The following is a 23,338-nucleotide window of genomic DNA, read 5'->3' on the forward strand; positions in this document are numbered from 1 at the left end:
GGCGAGGGCGGGGGCCGGGTCGGTGTCGGGGTAGGGGGTCGGAGCCGGGAGCCTGTAGGCCAGCCTCCAGCACAAAGCTTCCCGCGAAACTGACGTTGCGCGGGGCGGCCGCGCAGGCACCGCCCCCGACCGCGCCCCTCCCCCGCGCTGGCCCAGGTCCTCAGCGCGCCGGCGCACTCGCCCTCCTGCCATTGGCTGCGTCGTGGCGGCGCGCGCCGGCCGGCGCACTGCGCGCCCCACCATTGGCCGGGCGGCGGCGCGCGGGGGTGTGTCCGCGTCGCGCTCCGCCCCTGGCCCCGCTCGCTGAGGTGCGCGCGGCGGCGGCGGCGGCGGCGCGTGGCAGGTCCGGCGGGCGCCAGGAGGCGGCGGCCCGACCCCGGCCCAGCCTCGTCCCGCCCGCCCGCCCGCCCGGCCCCGATCCTGACCCCGACTCATCCGACTGGCCCGCCCGGCTCGCCGTGGCCCCGCCCCGGCCCCGGCACCTCCTGAGGGAGAGGCGCCGCCGGCCGAGCGCAGGCCCGGCCATGACCGACTTCAAATTGGGCATCGTGCGGCTCGGCCGGGTGGCCGGGAAGGTGAGCGGCGCGGGGCTGGGGCTAAGGTCGGGCCGGGGGAGTGGGGCGCTGGGTCGGCGGCCGGGCCGGCGCTGGGAGTAGGGGGCCGGGGTGCGAGGCAGGGGGCCGGACCGGAGCTGGGGGTGGCGGGCGGGGTCTGGGAGTCGGAGTCGTGGGTGCGAGGCTGGGGGTCGGGGGCGCGGGGCTGGGGGCTGGATCGGGGGCCCGACCCGGGCGGGGGCACGGGCAAGGGCCGGGCGGTTTGCGGGCGGCGGGCCGGCGGCCTGGCTCCCGGGGCAGCCCTCCTCCGGTTGCGGCCCGGGGCTCCGACCGTGCGCCGTGGCCGGGGGAGCAGGGGGCTGTGGCTGCGCCTGCGGCCGCGGGGAGCGCAGGCCCTTCTGAGGAGGCGCGCTCGCTCCTCACCGAGACCTGCGTGTGCGCGCCGCCGGTGCCTGCCGGTCCGTAATGAGCTTCGGGCAGGGTTCGTGCTGCCAGCGGCGGCCCCGTCTGGCTGAGCCTCAGTGGGCCTCGCCAGAGCAGGGCCTCCCTCTGCTTCTCTCCCTTACCTGGCCCCGCCCTCCGCGTGTTCGAGGCTGGGGCTTCCTGGCACCTGTGGGCATTGAGGCTTGGCTGTTTCCAGGAGCCGGCCGGCCGTGCAGCTGCACCAGCCACGGACCTTACCCTGGATGGGAACCCTGTTCCCATCACCAGCGGCGGAAGCTTCTGGTGGGAGAGAGGAGCAGAGGCAGTCAGATGAAGGTAAAACCGATTCAGATGCTAGAAAAAAGCTTTCCAAGCGAGAATGACACTGGTCCGTTTTGGGGACCGTTTCCTGCCGTTCCTGCAAGGGGACGTGGCTTTCTAACTAGGGAAGGGTGGGCTGCCCATCAGCTCTGAGGTCCCTTCTAACTCAGTGACTGATTGCACTAATGTCATCCCTTAAAACTTTTATTTGGAACATTTTAGACAAAGAGGTAGGAAGGACGATTCAGTGAGCGTCTGTGTGAGGACCGCCTGGCTTAATAAATAAAATAAATGTTAACTGAAACCTGGATATTCTGCCTCAATCCCGGCCCCCTCCCTCTACTCCAGTGACGTCATACTCTTGGACTAGGTTTATCAGCACATTAAAATGCACAGCTTAGTACCTGGCCAGTCCTGTGGCACTTCTTTTGGTTCTTCGCGAGCAGATGGGAAGTGAAGCCTGATGCCGCGACTCTGCGCGGTCGTGAGCGGGGAAGGACCAGGCTTTGGCACCTCTACCTGCTTTCAGGATAGACGGCCCCTCGCCTGCTGACCTCGCTTAGTCTCAAGGGGCCGCTCCTGCTTATTATCGGTTCCTAGTACTGATTCCAAATGTAACGTCTTGAAACGTTAATTTCCAGACCAAGTACACACTGATAGATGAGCAGGACATCCCGCTGGTGGAGGGCTACTCCTTTGAGGTAAGGACGCCGTTCCTTTGCTGGCATGCCCTTAGTCATGCCCGGGAGGGTCACAAGGGGTGGGTTTCTTCCCTGTGATGCGAGGGCAAGACCTGGTACGCGAGCCTCTCAAGCTGTCTGTCTGTCACTGCCCGGTGGAGCCCCCTACCGCCTCTGCGATGCTGGTCTTCCCCCACTTCCGCCTGGTTGCAGGCTCTTCCTGAAAAGGAGACACATTGTGTCATGTTTGTGATTGAGTTCAGCTGGACAAGCTTCTGTGCCCTGGGAGACTCTCCAGGGCTGCCCCCCCTCTCTCGCCCTCCGCTGTTCCTACCTGATGAAGCTGTCCGGGCTCCAGTTCTCACCCGCCCACTCCTCCTTCCACGAGTCTGTGGACCCGCTCTTACCTCAGATGTCACCCTTTTACACTTACTTGGTCTAGGGCTTATCTTTTTTTTACTGGGTGGGGGCTTTTTTTTTTTTTAAGGGTAGGAAGATTTATTTCTCTGTGTCCACAATGTTTTGCAAAGAGTGCTTCGTGCCCGTGTCTTGCCTCCACAAGACGAGAGTGCTTCCTGGTGCCACGTGTCTGGGAGACTCCGGAGACCCCCAGGGTCCCAGGAATAGGCCTGGGATTGTCCCTCTGGCTTGTTTTTTAATTTGGAATGTTGTTGATAATCAGAGGCTTTTTAACAGAGCTTTTTCTTGTTTCTTCTCAGGCCCGGATGGAAGTAGACGCAGATGGAAATGGTGCTAAGATATTTGCATACGCCTTTGACAAGAACCGAGGAAGGGGGTCGGGAAGGCTCCTTCATGAGCTGCTGTGGTGGGTGTTCCAAGCTGCTTGTTTCCCCTGTCGGGTTTGCGCAAGCCCTGAGGTGCACGGGGCTCGTGGAGCCAGCAGACCCCTTGTTGACAGACGGTGCCTTCCCCGGGTCTCCCAGTTAATTCTGTGTCATTGTCACTATCCCGGAGGGGTGGCTGCTTTGCGACCTGTGGCACTGGCAGGGCCGCCAGAGAGTCTGCAGGCTGAGCGCCCTTTCTGCTCGGTGTGTGTGGGACGCAGCCTCCTCTGGGGGTGGGTGGGGTCTGGCCCCTCCTCCGGGTTGGGGAAGGGCCTTCCTCTCTTCTGTGTGAACAGCGAGGTTCCGAAGTACTTGGGACCACGCAAGTGGGGTGTTCTCCAGGCTGTGTGTGAGATGGTTTCGGGTTCCCTCCTTGGCTTCCTGCAGCCTAGCTCTTAAATCCAGGGGCTGGGCTGTCCACGTGGCCTGTCCTGTTTGGGCCACAGACTGACATACCTGGGTTCCTCTCTGCAGCCTTGCTCCTGATGGGTCCCGTCGGTGTGAGAAGGGACCAGTTCAGGGCACACGGCTGAGGCGTTCAGGAGGGTTGGGAGCCCATCTGGAGCACTGTCTGTTTCCTAGGGAGCGGCACAGGGGGGGCATCGCCCCCGGGTTTCAGGTGGTGCATCTCAACGCTGTCACTGTGGACAATCGCCTGGACAACCTGCAGCTGGTGCCGTGGGGCTGGCGGCCCAGAGCCGAGGAGACCTCCAGCAAGCAGAGGTGGGTCTTCCTGGGGCCTGGTGATGTGGCTGAGATGCCGCTGAGGGCGGCCCCTCCAAGCTCACTGCCGAGAGGGGCCCGCGTCTACTCTGTGCTCTGAGGCTTCTGTGGGTTTGGTGACCTTGGCTGTTTTCCCTCAAGGTGCGGGGGTCCTCTTTTTCTTCACTAGGGGAGGAGACCGCTTGGATGCTTATCTTTCTGGGCTGGTCTTCTGAATTGGCTCTCGCGGGGAGAGGGGTTATGTGGGCCGGTCCCCTGTAGGTGGGCAGGACGCCCTTGAGATGTAGGAGCCGTCTCCATCTCAGGGATGCCCCTGTGCACACAGATGGGTCTTGCTGTCGTGCTCTTTTGTAAACAGTTTGTCTGGTCAGTGGTTTAAAGGAAGCAGGACAGTGTGGTTCGGGGGTTGGCCGCTCGGCCTCCGCCTTTCCTTGGTCCTGAGGACTTGGGCGGAGGGGATGCTCCGAGGGCAGTTCCCATGGCCCCAGGAACAAGCCCCTCTGTGACTTCATGGAGCCCTTAGGAAGAGCTGGGGGACCAGCAGGATGGGAGCCAAAATGAGCCAGGGTGTCCCTGGCCCCGTGTGCATCATTTAGGGGCTCCCTAGGGCTTCTCTGCATCTCCTCGGGCCCCTGGGCAGCTTTTCCTGACTTTGGCGGTACAGGTGCTGACTTCCCCTACAGGCAGAAGTCGGTGAGGTCGGTGCGGGGGTGTCAGTGTTTCTTAGGGTGGAGACTGGGTGGAACCTTTGCAGTGGTCACCACTGGGGTCTCGGTGGAGCCCCATGCACTGGAGGTAGGAAATGGCGGGATTGCCCGGCCAGCTGGGCTTGCTGGTGGGGGATGGTCCCCAGGTGTAAGAAGGCCACATCCAATCCGATGCTGCTGCAGCTCTGGAGGGGTGTCCATAACTCTGTACGAGGGGAGTGGGTGGGTCTCCAGGCGCTGGGGGTCTCTGCTCTGTTGTTAGAGGCTGATCCTAAGACTCCCTCCTGAGGGAGGCTGATCCTCTTGTGATAGCTAGGTTAGGATTTTCATCTTGGAGGTTATGTGAGTCTAGACTTTTGGTTGCAAGTGACAGAAACTAAGCCCAACTTGGCTGAAGCAAAGATAGGACCCTTAATGGCTCCCCTGCTGAGATGTGGAAAGCCACAAAGCCACCTCCAGGTCTCGGGAGCGGCTGCCAGGGCTGCACACCCGCTTTCCTCAGCAGTGTCTGGCGGCGTGGGGGAGTCAGCTTGTTCTGAGTCACTTCTGTCTCCGTGCTGGGGGCAGGAGGGCTCTTTCATCAACAGAAGGAAGCTTGTGTCATGAGGACAAGTGTAAGGGCGGGTGAGCGGAACACCAGCCTCCGTGGATTTCCCCCAAGTTGTCCAGCACTCACATGGGTTCAGGGCAGGCCTGGGGCTCACCCCGCCTGGCTCCGTGCAGGTCCGCTGCTGCCCATTGCAGACACTGGAGGGACACTGCCCACCGTGTCACCCAGCAATGGGTCTGTCTTTCTGGGATCTCAGCATTTGTCCATCTGAGCACCATGTATTGTTGTGAGATGAGGCGACCACAGTTAAGAAGACCTGTTTGGAAAAGGGTCTGTTACACCCAGGGCTGCCCCACCGGTGGTCTCCCCCAGGCCATGGCCCAGCTGCCCCATTCTCCTTCAGACCACTCTCAGGAGGCCCAGGACCACCCCAGGGACCTCTCCCTGCTGGTCATCCCAGGAGCAGACGGGTTGGGGTTGGCCTTAGTTTGCAGGCCTGGGGTCAGCCCGTCAGCAGTCCTCCACCTGTCGGGGCAGAGCCAGCCCAAGAGTGGCCTGAACTCCCCGCTGGCCCGGCGTCACGTGTCCTTCCATCTCACTCAGTGGCCTCCACACGGCGGCTCTTCGTAGGAATCACCCCACATGTGAGGCGGGCGGTTCGGCAGCACAGCTCCTGCCAGGCATGTACCTTCTGCTCTGCTTTCCTGGCGTCACTTCAGTGGGGCCACGAGGGTGGCCCAGCCGGGTGGAAGGTGCTCTTTGCAAAGGTGCATTTTCCTCCCTCTCTGCCTTCAAAAGCCGGCTGGGACTGAAACTCACCTCTGTCTTCCAGGACTTCATTGAAGGGCTCAGAAAGTAGCCAGTTTTCTCCCACATCCTGACTTTCACCCTTTTCTTCTTTAAAAAAATCTTTTTATTGTGGCAAAATACAGATAACATTTATTGTTTTAACCACTTTTAAGTGCATGGTTCCGTAGCATTAAGCAAATTCAGATTGTCGTGTATCACCCTACCATTGTCTCCAGAACTCTCATCTTCCCAAACCGAAGCTCTGTCCCCATTAAACACTAATTCCCCACCCATCTCCTCCGCCAGCCCCTGGTACCTACTGTTCTGTGAATTGACAAGTCCTTGGACCTTATCTGAGTGGATTAATATGGCATTTGTCTTTTTGTGTCTGGCTTATTTCACTTCGCCTCATTTATGTCTTTGAGGCTCATCCATGTCATAGCATGTGTCAGAATTTCCTTCGTTTTTAAGGTTCAGTAATACCCCATTGCGTGTGTGTGTGTGTGTGTGTATGGCACATTTGGTTTATCCATCATCCATCAGTGGGCACTTGGGTTGCCTCCACCCCTTGTCTGTCGTGAATGGTGCTGCTGTGAACACAGTTGTACAAAGAGCTCTTCGAGTCCCTGCTTTTGATTCTTCAGAGCGTGTGCCCCGGAGTGGAACTGCAGGATCATGGGATAATTCTGTTTACTTTTTGAGGAAGCTCCACACTGGTGTCCACAGCATCTGCGCCATTTTACCTTCCCCCCAGCAGCGCACAGAGGTGCCAGTGTCTCCATACCTTCACCAACACTTGTTTTCTGTTTGTTTGATAGTAGCCATCCCAGGAGTGTGAGGTGGTCTCATTGCGGTTTTGAGTTGCATTTTCCTGATGATCAGTGATGTTAAGCATCTTTTCATGGGCTTTTTGGCCGTTTGTATGTCTTCTTTGGAGAAATATCTATTCAGATGCTTTACCCATTTTTAAATTGGGTCGTTTGTTTTTTTGGTTGACTTGTAGAGTTCTTTATATATTCTGGGTACAAATCCCTTATCAGATATATGGTTTGCAAATATTTTCTCCCATTCTATAGGTTGCCTTTTCATTCTATTGATTGTCTCTTTTTTTTTTAAAGTTTTTATTTATTTATTTATTTATTTATTTATTTAGGCTGCATTGGGTCTTCGTTGCTGTGCGCAGGCTTTCTCTAGTTGCGGTGAGCGGGGGCTACTCTTTATTGCTGTGCGCGGGCTTCTCACTGTGGTGGCTTCTCTTGTTGTAGAGCATGGGCTCTAGGTGTGTGGGCTTCAGTAGTTGCGGCATGTGGGCTCAGTAGTTGTGACTCTCGGGCTCTAGAGCACAGGCTCAGTAGTTGTGGCGCACGGGCTTAGTTGCTCCGCGGCACGTGGGATCTTCCCGGACCAGGGCTCGAACCTGTGTCCCCTGCATTGGCAGGCGGATTCTTAACCACTGCACCACCAGGGAAGTCCCTGATTGTCTCTTTTGATGCACAAAATAATTGAATTTTCATGGAGTCCAATTTGCCTATTTCTTCTCTTGTTACTGTGCCTTTGGTGTTATATCCAGGATTATTGCCAAATCCGATGTTGTGACGCTTTTGTCCTATGTTTTCTCTGAGAGTTTTATTGTTTGGGGTCTTACATTTAGGTCCTTGATCCATTTTGAGTTAATTTTTGTCTGTCACTTTAGAAGAGGGTGACCCTTCCCTTTTTCTTTTTCTTTTTTTGGAAGTATAGTTGATTTACAGTGCTGTGCTAGACCCTTCCCTTTTTTATCCAAGTCCCTCCCGGCCCGGTCCCCAGAGAGGGTGGGTGGGTTGAAGGGGATGGTCCACCCATCCGTTTACTCTCGGAGTGCGGCAGGTGCCTCCTTTGGAGGCCAGCCCCAGGGCGGGCCACTTATTGCTCACCCCACCGCCTGTGCCTCTTGTGGGGCAGGTGCGGGCACTTACAAGCTTCTGGCCCCGTCCAGCAAGAGAAGTGTTCAGGGGGGTGTAGAGCAGCTCACAGCAATCGGGCAGGCAGACCAACCAGGGGCAGATGTGGGTGCCTCTGGGGCCGCGAGCACGTGATCTCCGTGCCTGTCTTGTGTGCAGCCGTCCCAGGCGTTGGGGAGATTGACGAGCAAGGCAGACAAAGCCCTGCCCTGTGCCTTTTAGTGGGAAGGTGAAACAGGCTACATACTGGATGTTACGGAGAGGTGAGCCCAGGCAGTGGGGTGGGCCAAAGGAGAGTCAAGCTGCAAAACTGGGGGCGGGGCAGCCTGAGAAGAGGAAGCAGCTGGTCCACCCTGGGGTCACTCATTGTCGCCTCCATACCTTGACCCTTCCTGGGCAAGGCATCCTGAAGCGCCTGCTTCTCTCTTTAAGGGAGCAAAGCTTATACTGGCTGGCGATTCAGCAGCTGCCCACGGACCCCATAGAGGAGCAGTTCCCCGTCCTGAACGTGACCCGGTACTACAACGCCAACGGGGACGTGGTGGAGGAGGAGGAGACGTCCTGCACCTACTATGAGTGCCATTACCCGCCCTGCACGATGATCGAGAAGCAGGTGCGCGGTGGGGGAGCCGGGCCGGAGGCTCGACCCTGCGGAGCCCCGCGCCTCCCCTAGGACTGCCCTCTCGCGGCTTCTCCCCTGCGGTGGCCGTTCCTTTGTCACTGCCTGACCGGGGCCCAGACCCTCCGGCCTCGGCGCACGGGTGGCCAGGTCCTCGCAGGTCTGCCGTGTGACCGGAGCGCCGCTCTTCTGTGTCCTTTCAGCTCCGGGAGTTCAACATCTGCGGGCGCTGCCAGGTGGCGCGCTACTGCGGCTCCCAGTGCCAGCAGAAGGACTGGCCAGCCCACAAGAAGCACTGCCGGGAGAAGAGGCGCCCCTTGCAGCATGAGCTTGAGCCGGAGCGATGACCGGCCGGTCAAGTGGCTTCTCATCTCCCCGGGCTGCGGGCGCGGCTGGCGGCTGGACCGGGGCCACCAGGGGGGCTGCACCTGCACCTGCCCCTGCTCTGCCACCGGAGGCCCCCCCCGCACGCCGCGGAGCAGAGACAGCTGGGAGGCCCCCCGGGACGCTTCTCATTATTTATATGTTAATATGTTTGTAAACTCATGTACAGTTTTTTTGGGGGGGAGGCAGCGGGAGGGTTAGAAAGTACAAATAGGGTCATTTGCTGTAACACTCACTTTCTGGGCGGCTGAGCCGAGGAGGGCGGCCCACCCGGGCTGGGGCAAAGTAAAGGGTGGGACCGCCCGGCGTCCTGGCTGCTGTCTGCTCTCCGCCTCGGCCGGCATCCGTGGTGTGGGTGCGGGTGCGCGGGCTGCCCTCCCCACCCCCAGGCTGCGTGGGAGCGTGAGGGAGACCCAGACCTGTCCTTGTCCTGTGGCAGGAGCTGCTGAGGGTGGTTAGTTGCTTGGCCCCTGTTCTCGGCCCCTTTGAACTCATGCAGTGGGCGCCTGGGAGCTCGGGGCGGGGCGGGGGGCTTCTCCCAGCAGGACTGCTGAGGTCCGCCTGCGACTTGGAGCAGCCCGAGGGGTGAGAACTGCTTGCCTGTGCTCCTTCTGGGAGCCGCAGATCTCAGGGCTGGGCAGCGTCTTGTACACCTGGCCAAGCCGCCTGGGGGCCACAAGCTGCGTGGTGTGGCTGGGAACTTGCTGGTCTCCAGGGAGAGTGAAGGCTGGCGTCCGTCTTGGGTCATCCCTGGCCCCACGTTGGTCCTGCAAGCTCCCGCCATGCCCTCCTTTCTGCAGCGTTTCTGCAATCTCCCAGGACGCCCTGTGTGTGCTCTGCTTCCCTGGCTGGGGCTAGCCCCTTTGTGGCCTTTGGTCTGTGAACTGAGCTGAGCTTTCCGTAGCTTCTTTTGCAGAACTTGGAGGCCTCCTGGGCAGTGCATCCTGGAGAACAGGACTGGGGAAATGGGTGATAGCAACATGCGGGGAGCAGGCGGGAAGGCTCAGTTCCAACCCCGAGGGAGGGGCTTTCTGCAGGTGAAGGGACTCCACGTGCCCACACGGGTTTTTGCTGAGAAGACCTTGCTACCGTGCAGGTCAGCTGTGGTGCCTCTTCCAGGTTGGGGTTTTTTGCTCCGGGTTCCCCGAGACCCCAGGTTGAGCAGCAGTCGGGGCTCAGAAAGCTGTCAGAGAAGAGGCTGTGTGATCCTGAGAGACTGTCCTACCGACCACAGCTGGCCCGAGCCCTCGGGACGTTCCCAGGGCCGGGATAACTCCCAATTCAGAGGCCAGCTCTGGCCAGGCGCATGGGGGTGGGGAATCCGGTGTAGACCAGCGTGTTGGGGTTTGGGTGGTCTTCCAGGCGCAGGGCCCTGAGTGTGCTCAGTCTGCTTTTAAAAACAGGCTCCTGGGATGAGGAGGCCCTGGGCTACAGGCTGTGTGTCTTGCCTGTGTCCTTTGGGGAGTGGCCAGGTCGGCCCTCCAGCCTGTTTACGTTCCCTGACCAGGACTGTCCTGTGGTCAGCTGTTCCTCGGAAAATTACATTGAAAGGGAAGTGCCAGAGTGTCGGCCGACCCATAGGATGCCACACTGCGTCCTGATCCCGGGTGCTTGCTGCCGTGGCTCATGGCTCATCTGGAATAGCCTTGACCTGGGGATCGCTGTCCAACGTGGCTGCAGGAGCTGGTGCTGTAGCTGGTGGCTGTCCCCTCCTGATGGTGCTGTGTCTTGTGCTACTTGTTAGAGACTCTGAGTCTGGGCTGGAGCTAAGAGGGTGGTGGCCATGGGGGCCTAGGGTTTGCTCATATCAAGGCTCCTGGAGTGGATGCCCTCGTGAAGCTGCCAGTCTTTTTATTCCCCTTTGCTTCCCTTGTTCTTTATTTGATACCCAGCCCCTGGTTTCTCTTCTCTTCTGAAGGCCCCGAACCTCTTGATTTTTGTAGCCACACATCTGAGAGCGTCTGCAAGTTCAACATTCATTCATGGTTAAAACGTGGGCCATGTTTCTAACCTGTTTGGAGCGAGGTGTAGGGGGCTGCTTGGCCTGACTGCCTTTTGTACCAGATCAAATCAAGATGTGTGGCTCAGCCATTTCAGGGTGTCCTGTTGCTTCCTGACCAACCTTTTCTGCTTCTCTGCTTCAGCTGCTGTCTGAGCTGCTGACTGGTATCTGTATTTCTAGCGATAGAAACCACTTTAAAAACCACAGGCTAACTACCCAGGTATCCATGTGGATTTCAGTCTTGTCCCATTTCCTGGAGCTGCCATAACAAATTATCTCAAGCTGGTGGCTGAAAACAATGTATGGTCTAGGTCCTAGAAGCCAGAATTCTCAAATCAAGGTGTGGGCAGGGCCATGCTCCCTCTGAAGGCTCTAAGGAAGGTTTGTTCCAGGCTCTCCCAGCTTCCAGCAGCCTCAGGCGGTCCTTGCCTCGTAAAGACCTACCAGTCTTTACATTGTCTTCTGTTGGTGTCTAACAGACCACATCTCCCCTTCCTAAGGATGCCAGTCATATTGGATTAGGGCCACCCTAATGACCTCATTTTAACTGGATTACCTCTGTAAAGACCCTGTTTCCAAAGGTCACATTCTGTGGTACTGGAGATAAGACTTCAACATATCTTTTTTGGGGACACAATTCAATCCATAACAATATCAGACAATTGCCTTCCCCAAACCTGTTCTGTAGAGTTCACTGACTTTATTGAATGCTGTCGGCACATACTTGGTGTACCAAATCAGATCGTGGCTGTGCTGGGTGTCCTCCCCTTCATCCTAAATCTAACTGGCGCACAGACCCCTGCCCCTGGGGCTCAGACGCTGGCTCTTCTCCATGCCCTCTGTCCACCTTCCCGTCCACCACCCGTGCTCGGGGCCCTGTGGCCGACCCTGTCTCCTTTCTCTGCTGTCCTGGCAGGCAGATGTGCGCCCACCGATGCGCCGCGCTTACTGCCCTATGGGCAGCTCCTTGGGGTGGACATGACCAGGGAGAGGGAGGGCAGCCCAGGCCCAGCCCTTTTGGGTCAGACCCTGAACTCTGCTCCCTGGACGCCCAGGCCCCTTGCACATCCCACCTCCATGCCCTGCTTTCCTCTGCTCCCCCTTCAGAGCCCAGCTCGCCCGTGACTCTGTGCTGGACGCTCGGCTGTCCCTCCCAGGCCCGCGTCTCGCCGCCACGGCAGTGGGCGCGCCGTGCCGTGGCACGTGGGGGGGCTACTCGAGGTCCGCCGGCCGGCAGGGGGCGTGAGATCTCGGCATCACGCTGGCGTCCACGGGGGCCGGAAGTCCCTCCCCGGAAGGCGTCATGGGGACGACGGCGGAAGTGAGAGAAGAACCGCCCCTTGGGCTGTGCACCTTCTTGGCGCCGCGGGCGCGGGGACCCTGCTGTCAGCCTGGCTTCCTCACTTCTCCTCCGCCGCCCGCTGTCCGCCACCCCGGTCGCCGCCGCGTCCTTCTCCGAATGCTGGGCGGCCGGCAGTCGCGTCCGGCTGTTGCAGGCGGTGGACACGGAGCACACCGTGGACTCGGTGGAGTGGTGCCCGCTGGAGGGCTGCAGGCACTTGCTGGCGTGCGGCACCTACCAGCTGCGGAAGCCGGAGGACCAGCCCGCCGACCCGGAGAGCAAGGTGCGCGGGGCCATCCTGGCCTAGGGAGGTCTTCACCGTAGGTTTGCAGGTCTGCGATCTCAGGTGGCATTTCCCGAGCACCTAAAGCCCCAGACTCGAACTCCTCTCTTAGGAAGGGCGAGAAAAGGCTCCTGAGAGGCAGAGCCGACCACAGGCTTTGAGACCTCTGTGATCTGCTGCGGGGGAGGCTGAAAGGGAAAAGTCTTGTGTGGAGTCGTTCAGGAGGTGTGGATGCGACCTTGGCCTTGTGGCCAGAATGTAGGTTAGAGACAGGGCATCCTGAAAGCGGGATGTCGTCTCTCTGCAGGCGTCGTCAAGGTTATGGATGAAGTCTAGAGCAAAGAGAAAATGGGATTTCATAGGAGCTGTACGTAATCTCTTGAAGGCATCTAGCTATGCGGATCCAAACCAGGACACTTTTAAGAGTGAAAAATGGCACCGGAGCAACAGGCCTAAGCCAGGACTCTCCCAGGCAAACTGTGCCCTGTGGGGACCCTAACTGTAGCTCCTCCCTATTGGCCCATTTAGAAGGAGCATCCCATCCTGGGCCCAGCAGGGTTTATCCACCTACTCATTAATCACGTACAAGAGAAGAGACGTTTCTCCAGCTCGGAAAATCATCGGTGCTGCTTCCAGGCAGAGGTCCGGAGTCTTGGCAAACCTCTTCTTTCCCTCAGTCCCTTTTCCCATCCCTTGGGTTCCTCAGTATTTATTAAGGTAATCAGAGAACACATTTGCATTTTTTGTAGAGTGGGCTGGATGTTGATGAGCCTCAAATTCGTTTTGGTCGTCTCTACCTGTATAGTTTCAATGAGAACAGCTCTCCTTGCCCCCTGGTTGAGGTCCAAAGAAGAGATACTTCGGCGATCCTGGACATGAAATGGTACAAGTTTGATAACCGTTCCCCTTGTTTGGAATTTGTCATGAGTACCTAATTGTTTAGTCAGAGGAGCCTGATGCCTGACAGCATTCAACAGGACGGGGAAGTGTCTGAAGTTTGGGTTCATTTCTTCACTGTGCTGTCCTGCCTGCCTGTTGGCACTTGGAGGATGCTGTAGACTCGGGGCTCGTTTCCCTTTTCAGTTTCCAAGCCCTACAGGTACTGTCAGTCTGGGAAGTGAGGCTAGTTTTCTGCTTCCTAAGCTGGGTGATCTTGTTGGAACAGAACTGTAAGCTCCAACCTGGTTTTGGAGCTGAAGTAAATACATTTATTTATTTATGGCCGTGCTGCGCGGCTTGTGGGATCTTAGTTCCCCGAACAAGGATCGAACCTGGGCCCTCGGCAGTGAAAGCGCAGAGTTCTAACCACTGGACCGCCAGGGACTTCCCTGGAGCTGAAATTTCAACAATGAGTTACTGGGGCGCATAGTGTTCTCCTGTACTCTGGCACATCCTGTGTTGTGACCGGCATGTGTGTTCTCTCCTCAGGTGCCACATTGCGGTGGCCGGCCATGCGCTCTTGGGAGTGGCAGATGCTGCTGGGTCCATAGAGCTACTCCGCTTGGTGCGATCCGAGGTCAGTGACTGGGGCCAGGCTTAGTGGAGGGTGGAAGGAACCTGGATGGAGGGGGTTTGGGAGCTGATATCAGCTGTGCTGATACAAACATTTTTCTAGGACAGTTTCTGTTCAACGGTGAACTTTACCATAAAACATTCTAAGGTAGCACACGGTCAATTTTGAGCTATTGGGTTCTGTATCTAACTCCAAGGGGAGGACACCTGGTGTGTCATCAGCAGAGGGGCTTTCACTGGACCTGAAAGTCCTGTAAGGAAAGCCTGGGCCAGCATCTTGGGTTGATGATGCTGGGGCTGAGAAGAGCAGCACATTTACTGGGTGAAAGTGGTGTTTCTCATTGATAATTAGGAGAGCACGTGATTCCTACGTGTATTTTCCCAAGCATCTGACAGTGATCCTGTACCGTGCATTTGTAAAATGACCACATGTTGGGGGAGGGAGGGGACAGGGAAGGCATATAGTGTGTTGAAGGAAACAGCCCACAAGACCGTGCCCTGTCTGTGGGGGGACCCACTCTAATGTAGGTGCTGCAAGTGGGATTGGAGCAGAGGTCTAGCTGGCCTTGGATTCACAGCACCTGAGGGCTTGTATAGCAAGGTCCTTGTTTCAGGCCAGCTGAGAGCAGCAGCCCTGTCTTAGGAAAGAGGGAAGAAATATCTGGGGAGGATATCTAGAACCAGAGCTGGAGGCAGGAACAGGTAAACCGAAGAGAGGATGCAGCTGCTGGAACCCTGTTGATGGAGCTGAGCGCTGTCTAGGTTGCTTAGATAGTAAAACTTAGACCTCAGAAAAGAGAAACAGCATTTTAATGGCTAGCTGTGGCTTCTGAAAGAGAATCAGAGGAAAGTTCTCCTTGTCTCTGTCCCTGGAGGCAGTGGGGAACCCGCACCAGCGGTGCTCCCTGGAGCCTGCAGTAGTCTCCAGGAGGGCTTGGACAGCGACGGGTCTGAGAATCAGAGACCTGCTTCCCCTGGGGTCACATGTGTGGGAAAGTCCTCCTTCAGGTGTGAGCGCTTCTGGAGGGCCTGGGCCGTCTGCAGTGTCCTCAGGTTCTTTTTTTTTTTTTTAATTTATTTTTTGGCTGCACTGGGTCTTCGTTGCTGTGAGCGCGCTTCTCGTTGTGGTGGCTTGTCTTTGTTGCAGAGCACGGGCTTTAGGTGCGCAGGCTCAGTAGTTGTGGCGCACGGGCTTAGTTGCTCCACGGCACATGGGATCTTCCCGAACCAGGGCTCGAACCCGTGTCCCTTGCATTGGCAGGCGGATTCTTAACCACTGTGCCACCAGGGAAGTCCCTGTCCTCAGGTTCTGCTGTGAGTGAGTGACTGACACACTTTGTTCGCCGAGTAGATGAGGAAAGCATGGCATACCCAAGCCAGGGGAATAGTCTTCTCAGGGTTCCGGGGCTGTTCCCCTTTGATGGCGTTCTTTTCTCTCCAGCAGAACTCTTACACACTACAGCCGTTCTCCTGCTTTGCCCTGGAAAAGCAGTGTCTGGCCTTGTCCTTGGACTGGTCCACTGGGAAAGCCGGAAGGTGAGGGCCAGCGGTGACGGGCCTGTCTTTCCTCTGAGGGTCCCTTCCTATTTTCATGCAAGAGAGAAGGAAAGCCACCTTGTGCTAGCCTTGACTGTGGCTCCCCAAGCCTGGGAGTATCACTGCCAGTCCTCATCTAAAAAGAGTGTTTTCATCAGGAGAAGCTGACCCTGGTTTATTTTGACAAGCTACTGGTAGCTTTGGTCTCTGCCCAGGCAAGCCTCTGAAGAGGCGTGTCCCCGTACCAGGTCCTGAAGAGCCTCTCTGTGACAGGTCTTGGGGGCATAAAGCGCCACTGGTTGGGAGCCAGAAGAGGCAGTGAGTTTGGGTCAGTGGATATATTTCAGCCAGATTTCCCCACTGCTTCCCTGTGTCTAGGGCCAGTGACCAGCCCTTGAAGATCATTAGCAGCGACTCCAGCGGGCAGCTCCATCTCCTGCAGGCGTACCAGGCAGGGCCAGGAATGCAGGCTGTGGGCACGTGGCAGGCCCATCACTTTGAGGCCTGGGCTGCTGCTTTCGATTACTGGCAGACGGAAGTCGTGTATTCAGGTTGGTACTCCTCCGCTGGGCGCCCCTCTCTGAAGACTTGCTGAGGAGGCGCGGGCCAAGGGCGTCATTCTGGCCACGTTGGGATCTCAAAGACCTTTTCGGAGAGTCTGTTTTCTGGGGCAGAAGCTGTAGTTGGTGTTCACTTAGCTGCTCCTCGGAGAGTGAAGTGCAGTTTGCTGCAGGCACTGCAGGGTCTTGGGTGGCAGTGCCCCCGGTGTTGGAGCAGCCCCCTTGGGAGCCGCCGCCCCCCGCCATTGCTCTGAGTGTTGGATGCTTCTTCTCACGCTCGGAAATCCAGTCGGAACTCCTTGCTTTCCATCTGGTGCTTTGGGTCCAGTATTGACTTGTCATGCATTTCAGGCTTGTCTGTTCCCTTTTGGAGTAGTTTATCTTCCTGGGGAAAGGGAAGCGTGAGGGAGAGAGAGGGCTGACTTCCTGGTATTGAGAGTGGTGTGTATGGAGCGAGATGCTGCCGTGGGAACGGGGTAGTTCGGGTCAGCTCCTTTCACGCTCACGGCGGGGGGAGCATGGGTCTCTGAGAGAAGACAGAAGAGGAGCTGCTGAATTTGCAGAGGCAAGAAGCCGTCTGCGCCCGTATCCCTTTCTGCGTCCAGTTGCTGGTAGTGTTCTGAGCTCCAGGGCGAGACGGGGAGGCCAGGGCTGCAGGGCTGTTCTGCTGGCCTGTCAGGGTGCTGCACGATCTCCCTGGGCCCCCAGAAGCCCCTGCTGAGGCCCTGAGGGACAGCGTGGTGCCCAGTCCAGGGCGCACATCGGCCTCGTCTTGGCCTCTCAGCGGTGTTCGCGTGCCCGACCCCTCGCTCCCCGCACATTCTTTTCCCTGGGTCATCAACGCCATGCCATCTGGACTTTCCCCTTCTTTCTCTGGCTTCTCTTCCTTCTGCTTTGTGGGCTCCTTTCCCTCTGCACCACAGTGTTCGCCATCCTCTGACCTCTGTCTGGATCTTCCTCTCACTCCACATTGCTGCTCTCCTGACTCAGTTACTGTGTCTCTTCCACAAACACTGTGTTTCGGTGGTTTAACCAGACCTTGTTTCCTGAACTTTTCTGCATTGTCTTGCCAGCACCGCAGCGCTCGTGCAGGGATGCTCCCAGCGCCTCACTCCGCGGGTCTCCAGCTGAGCCCCATATTCCCTGTGTTGCCCTGTCACACACCTGTGCCTCCCTAATGTCCCGGCCCTGGGACAAGGTCTGCTCACCCAAATCACACATCTCTGTCCGCTCGCCGCTCCCGTGAGTCTGTGTCTTGTTGGTTTTCTCTTCTTCTTTTTAAAAATTAGTCAATCAATTGATTAATGTTTTAGGCCGCGCTGTGCGGCCTACGGGATCTTAATTCCGTGACCAGGGATCAAACCCGAGCCCGCTGCATTGGAAGCATGGATTCTTTTTTTTTGTTTTGTTTTGTTTTTTTTTGTTTTGTTTTGTTTTTTGTTTTTTTTTTTTAAACATCTTTATTGAAGTATAATTGCTTTACAATGGTGTGCTAGCTTCTGCTTTACAACAAAGTGAATCAGTTACACATATACATATGTTGCCATATCTCTTCCCTCTTGCATCTCCCTCCCTCCCACCGGAAGCACGGATTCTTAACCATTGGGCCGCCCGGGAAGTCCCGCTCATTCCTGATTACGATTTTGTGTTTAATGCTTCTTTTCCCCTGAGAGAGGATCCTTTCTGGAGTTTTTGCTGTCACACCCTTGAACAGACTCGGGGGGACGATAAAGATTTAATTTTTTGAGCTCTCATTTGTAGATTAGTTCTTCTACCTTGAGGCTTAGCTAATTCAGAGCAAGGGTGTAGTAGGACAGTGATTTAATAATTCAACACCAATTCATTCATCCAGCAAACATCTGTTGAGCACCTACTGCGTGCCAAGCACTGTCTTAGGGGTTCAGGAGGCATCCGTGAGCAAGAGACAGCAGTCCCTGCTTTCATTGCACTTCCGTCGCTTGCGGGGAGATAGACAGTGAACGCTAAGCGTAATGTGCACCGTAGGTGACAAGTGCTTTGGAAAGAAGAAAGCTAGAGCAGGCCGAGGGCATCGGGTGCTGCAAGCAGGTGCAGACCGTCCCATCACAGAGCCTGGCGTGTTCTGAGTAGCGAGTGGCCAGTATGGCCAGAATGACACGAGGGAGCGGTAGGATAGAGAAGGCGAGATCAGGAGTCACAGAGACAGGGCACGGGGCCTTGCAGGCCACAGGGGGGACTTGGGCTTTTGCTCGGAGTGGAATGAAGCCATTGTAGGATACTGAACAGAGGAATGACATTTCCCGACTTCCATTTTAAAATTTAAGAGGATCCGGGACTTCCCTGGTTAAGAATCTGCCTGCCAATGCAGGGGACGTGGGTTCGAGCCCTGGTCCGGGAAGATCCCACATGCCGCGGAGCAACTAAGCCCGTGCGCCACAACTACTGAGCCCGCGTTCTAGAGCCCGCGAGCCACAACTACTGAGCCCGTGCGCCTAGAGCCTGTGCTCCGCAACAAAGAGAGGCCACCACAATGAGAAGCCTGCACACCGCAATGAAGAGTAGCCCCCGCTCGCCGCAACTAGAGAAAGCCTGCACACAGCAACGAAGACCCAACGCAGCCAAAAAATAATAATAATAATAATAAATAAATTTTAAAAAGAAATTAAAAAGAAAATTTAAGAGGATCCCTTCAGCTAATATGTTGAGTATAGACTGCAAGGGGGTGAGGGTATAGGCTGGAGACCTGCCGTGCAGGTGAGGTATGAGAATGACTCAGGCTAAGGTGGGAGCCGTGGAGAGGAGGAGAAGTAGGAAGACTGCTTTGTGTGAAGGTCAATCAGTAGGATTTCCTGGTGGAGCAAATGTGGAGTGTGAGAGAAAGAGGAGAGACTGGTGTGTAAAGAAGCCACACCAGTTCTCTTCACAGATTTGCCACAGAATGGCAGCTTGTGTTTGAGGCTCACATGCAGGCTCAGTGCCTGGATGGACCGACTCTGTGATCCACTTTGTCACAGATCACGTTCATCCCACATCCGTCTTGTCTGATACAGGGATCTGTAGTGCTCAGTAAGTACCTGTGGGTGGCTGAGTGGGTGGGTGGATGGATGGCTTATGGATGGTGGATGGATGGATGGGTGAATGGATGGTGGATGGGTGTGTGGGTGGTAGGTGGATGGATGGATGGATGGATGGATGGATGGATGGATGGGTGAATGGATGGTGGATGGGTGAATGGTTGGATGGATGGGTGGGTGGGTGGTAGGTGGATGGATGGATGGATGGGTGAATGGATGGTGGATGGGTGAATGGATGGTGGATGGGTGGGTGGGTGGTAGGTGGATGGATGGATGGATGGATGGATGGGTGAATGGATGGTGGATGGGTGAATGGTTGGATGGATGGGTGGGTGGGTGGTAGGTGGATGGATGGATGGATGGATGGATGGGTGGGTGGGTGGTAGAAGGATGGGTGGGTGGATGGATGGGTGAATGGATGGTGGATGGGTGGTGGATGGATGGATGGGTGGGTAGATGGATGGATGGGTGGGTGGGTGGAAGAAGGATGGGTGAATGGATGGTGGATGGGTGAATGGATGGTGGATGGGTGAATGGATGGTGGATGGGTGAATGGATGGTGGATGGGTGGGTGGATGGTGGATGGATGGGTGGGTGGGTGGTAGATGATGGACGGATGGAGTTTCAGGCTGACGTGGTTGTCTTTTTGCTCCTTTTTGTCCTCTCTGTAGGTCTTCCTCTTCAGTGTTTCTTCCCTTCCCCTGAGATACCATGACATTCTATCTTGATGTTGCTTTTCTTCAAAGACTGGTTGTGGGTCAGGGCACCAGCTCCCTTGTTCTTTCTATCCTTTCAGTTTCCCCCAAACAAGCACAGGGCTCTTTTACTGTAAGGTTACAAAGGACATTTCTCTTTAAAACACATGGCGGTGTGTCAGAGGTTCCAGAACCTTACAAAGCCTCCCCGTCTGATGCCTCCTGCACGCAGGTCTGTTCAGAGCACTTCGACGGGGCCACTCTGGTTCCTGGCATCAGGAGCCCGAAGGGTTGAGTCTTGTGTGACCTGGTCATTCTGCCCCCATAAAAGGTCTGCTCTTTTCCTACGGGAGTGTAGCCTCTGTCTTTCCCTTCTTCCCTGCAGGTGTCTGAAGACACGGTTACAGCACAGGGGTGACTGTTTCTGGGGCTCCCCTGCCTGTGGCAGCCTGAAACCCGAGAAGAGCCACCCATGGGAATTTCCTCACAGACATAAACCCACTCCCTGAGAAACAGCCAGGTCCTGTTGTCATTGCCCTTCCTCATCAGTGGGTGTTTCTGTTTCCGTGCAGGTGGGGACGATGGCCTTCTGAAAGGCTGGGACACCAGGACCCCTAGCACACCCGTGTTCACAAGCAGGAGGTACGTCACCGAGGGGCCAGTGCTCGGCGTGGGGGGCCAGCCCTCCGTGCCCCGCCGCGGCCTTCCGCGGGAGGAGCAGTGCTGCCGGCCACTTGCTCAGGCTCTCCCTTCGCTCTCAGACACTCCATGGGCGTGTGCAGCATCCAGAGTAGCCCCCATTGCGAGAACATCTTGGCCACGGGAAGGTGAGTCCCCTAGGGTCCGTGCACATGGGTTCCTCCTGCACCGTCACTTCCTTTCCTCCTGTTGACCATTGTGGTGCTTGACTGGGCCAACTCTCCCCCCCAGAGTGCGGGCGTCGGGGTTTGGGAAAGCAACCGTGTCCTGGAGGGGAAGTGGGCCGGGTCTTCCGGGAGGTGACCCCTGCTGCCCCGGGGCCTGGCTTTCCTGCACGCCCTCCGCGGTCAATGGGTTTTAGCTACGACGAGCACGTTCTTCTCTGGGACACTCGGAGCGTGAAGCAGCCGTTGGCGGACGTGCCCATGCAGGGCGGGGTGTGGAGGCTCAAGTGGCACCCTTTCCACCACCACCTGCTCCTGGCAGCGTGTATGCATGGTGGCTTTACAATCTTCAACTGCCAAAAGGCAATAGGTGAGTGGGGGGCCTGGGGCGGGGGCTCCACCAAGCTCTTCCTGCACCCTCCACACGTTCCCAGGGTCGCCCCCTAGGCCTTGCCATGATTTGTAACTCTGCCGACTTCAGAATCTCAGTTTCAAGCACGCTGCTCTCCAACCGTGGTTCTTCCCTGACCATCTCAATTATTTTGGTACCTTCTGCATTCAGCAGTCTGCTGGCCCTATTGGGACCTCTCCTCCAGAGGTGTTAACCACTGGTCGCTTGCATAACCATCCTTGTCCCAACTTTTGCCAAGTCTTCCTGCTTGCGGACAGTGTAGGCTCAATGGCCTTATGTTCCAGACATCGTTAAACTCTTCCCCTTGCTCCTTCCTCATACCCTCTGGGCAGAATCCAGCACTGGTAAACCCCAGTCTGCTTATGCCTGAGCCACAGAACGTGGCTGGAGGGAAACAGCCACCCTGCGTGATCTCACTTCAAGTTTATGCTACTGTGGGTCCCTTGCCAGGCCAACCTTGACCTTTCTGTAGCCAGTGATTCTTCACTGTCAGGACTGTTCCACGTTTTTTTTTCTTAAACCCCCACCCCCTGCTCTCCCCGCCTCATGCATCCCTCGTGATCTCCCATCCCCCTCCTCTGTACAAACAAGGGATCATAGGCACCTCCCATGGTGGTTCCAAGGTCAGTCTCCTCCCCGTACTGGCTGTTCTCAAGGGCTTCGTCTTCTGAATCTTCAGTCCTCCGTCTACTGCATCATTTCTGTTTACCACGTGAATGTGCTCTGATAGTTCTCGCTGTAAAACAATTTGCAAGCTTTCTTCTTTTTTAGCATAGGATTTACAGCGATCAGTTGCCCTCCAAACTCTGCTTTCACTGCATCCCACAAGTTGCTTTTTTTGCTTGTTTGTTTTTTTTTTTTATTTTTGGCTGCATTGGGTCTTTGTTGCTGCGTGCGGGCTTTCTCTAGTTGCGGCAAGCGGGGGCTACTCTTCATTGCGGTGCGCGGGCTTCTCATTGCGGTGGCTTCTCTTGTTGCGGAGCACAGACTCTAGGCATGCAGGCTTCAGTAGTTGCAGCACGCGGGCTCAGTATTTGTGGCACGTGGGCCCTAGGGTGCATGAGCTCAGTAGTTGTGGTGCACGGGCTCAAGAGCACAGGCTCAGTAGTTGTGGCACATGGGCTTAGCTGCTCCATGGCATGTGGGATCTTCCTGGACCAGGGCTCGATCCCGTGTCCCCTGCACTGGCAGACTGGATTCCCAACCACTGCGCCACCAGGGAAGCCCTACTCCTGACCTTGATAGGGTCCCTGCTGGTTCCCATTTGGTTTGATGATATATAAGGACTAATGTGTGTGCTTAGTATTCATCAATCCATGTTTTCATGAGTATTTTTTAAAATCAGGAATTGTTGATTTTTTTGTTAAATGCTTTTATAATATCTATTGAACTGTATTATTTTTCTCCTTAGATATATTAATATGGTAAATTTTGTTTATAGATTTCCTAATATGGAATATATTCCTGGAGTAAATCCCACTTGGTTATGGTTTTGTTTTGTTTTAGTTGTCAAAAACTTTTTTTGAGGTATAGTTGATTTACAGTATTATGTTTTAGATATACAATATACTGGTTAACAGTTTTTAAAGGTTATATTGTTTATAGTTATTATAAAATATTGGTTATATTCCCTGTGCTATACAATATATCCTTTTCTTGTTTTTGTTTTTGTTTTTGGCCACGGCATGTGGGATCTTAGTTCCTCATCAGGGATCGAACCCATGCCCCCTGCAGTGGAAGCGCAGAGTCCTACCCACTGGACTGCCAGGGAAGTCCCTGTACAATATATCCTTGTAGTGTATTTATTTCATACATAATAGTTTGTACCTTTTAATCCCCTACCTCTGTCTTGCCCCTCCCCCCTCCCTCCCCTTACTGGTAACCACTAGTTTGTTCTCTACATCTGTTTCTTTTTTGTTATATTCACTAGTTGTTTTATAGTTTAGATTCTACATATAAGTGATATCATATAGTATTTGTCTTTCTTTGACTTATTTCACTAAGCATAATACCCTTCAGGTCCATCCATGTTGCAGATGGCAAAATTTCATTCTTTTCTATGGCTGAGTAATATTCCACTGTATATATACACCACATCTTATTTATCCATTCATTTGTTGATGGACTCTTAGGTTGCTTCCATATCTTGGCAATTGTAAATAATGCTGCTATGAACATTGGGGTGCATATATCTTTTTGAATTTTTTCATTTTCTTCGGATATGTACCCAGCAGTGGAATTGCCAGATCATACAGTAGTTAGTTCTATTTTCAGTTTTTTGAGGAACCTCCATACTGTTTTCCACAGTGGCTGCACCAGTTTACATTCCCACCAACAGTGTAGGAGGGTTCCCTTTTCTCCACATCCTCACTAACATTTGTTATTTGTGGTCTTTTTGATGATGGCCATTCTGACAGGTGTGAGGTTATATCTCATTGTGGTTTTTATTTGCGTTTCTCTGATGGTTGACTATGTTGAGCGTCTTTTCATGTGCCTTTCGGCCATCTGTGTGTCTTTGGAAGGTATGTTATTTTTTTTTAGCGTG

General features: G+C 55.4%; 2 protein-coding genes across 2 annotated transcripts; both read left to right on the plus strand.

Annotated features, from left to right (window-relative positions):
• Nucleotides 1–345: 345 nt before the first annotated feature.
• Nucleotides 346–8,842, plus strand: ZMYND19 (zinc finger MYND-type containing 19). The gene is made up of 6 exons (XM_061199523.1): nt 346–575; nt 1,940–1,999; nt 2,698–2,804; nt 3,406–3,546; nt 7,965–8,145; nt 8,355–8,842. The coding sequence occupies exons 1-6, from the start codon at nt 525–527 to the stop codon at nt 8,496–8,498; spliced, it is 684 nt and encodes a 227-aa protein (XP_061055506.1). The 5' UTR covers nt 346–524; the 3' UTR covers nt 8,499–8,842.
• Nucleotides 8,843–12,953: 4,111 nt separating this feature from the next.
• Nucleotides 12,954–23,285, plus strand: DPH7 (diphthamide biosynthesis 7). The gene is made up of 8 exons (XM_061199522.1): nt 12,954–13,045; nt 13,591–13,678; nt 15,116–15,210; nt 15,589–15,761; nt 20,091–20,160; nt 20,280–20,345; nt 20,579–20,751; nt 22,493–23,285. Exons 1-8 carry the CDS (start codon nt 13,038–13,040, stop codon nt 22,588–22,590), a joined length of 771 nt encoding a protein of 256 aa, XP_061055505.1. The 5' UTR covers nt 12,954–13,037; the 3' UTR covers nt 22,591–23,285.
• The last annotated feature ends 53 nt before the right edge of the window (nt 23,286–23,338 follow it).

The sequence above is a fragment of the Eubalaena glacialis genome, chromosome 9 (assembly GCF_028564815.1).
Source record: "Eubalaena glacialis isolate mEubGla1 chromosome 9, mEubGla1.1.hap2.+ XY, whole genome shotgun sequence".
Lineage (NCBI taxonomy): Eukaryota > Metazoa > Chordata > Mammalia > Artiodactyla > Balaenidae > Eubalaena > Eubalaena glacialis.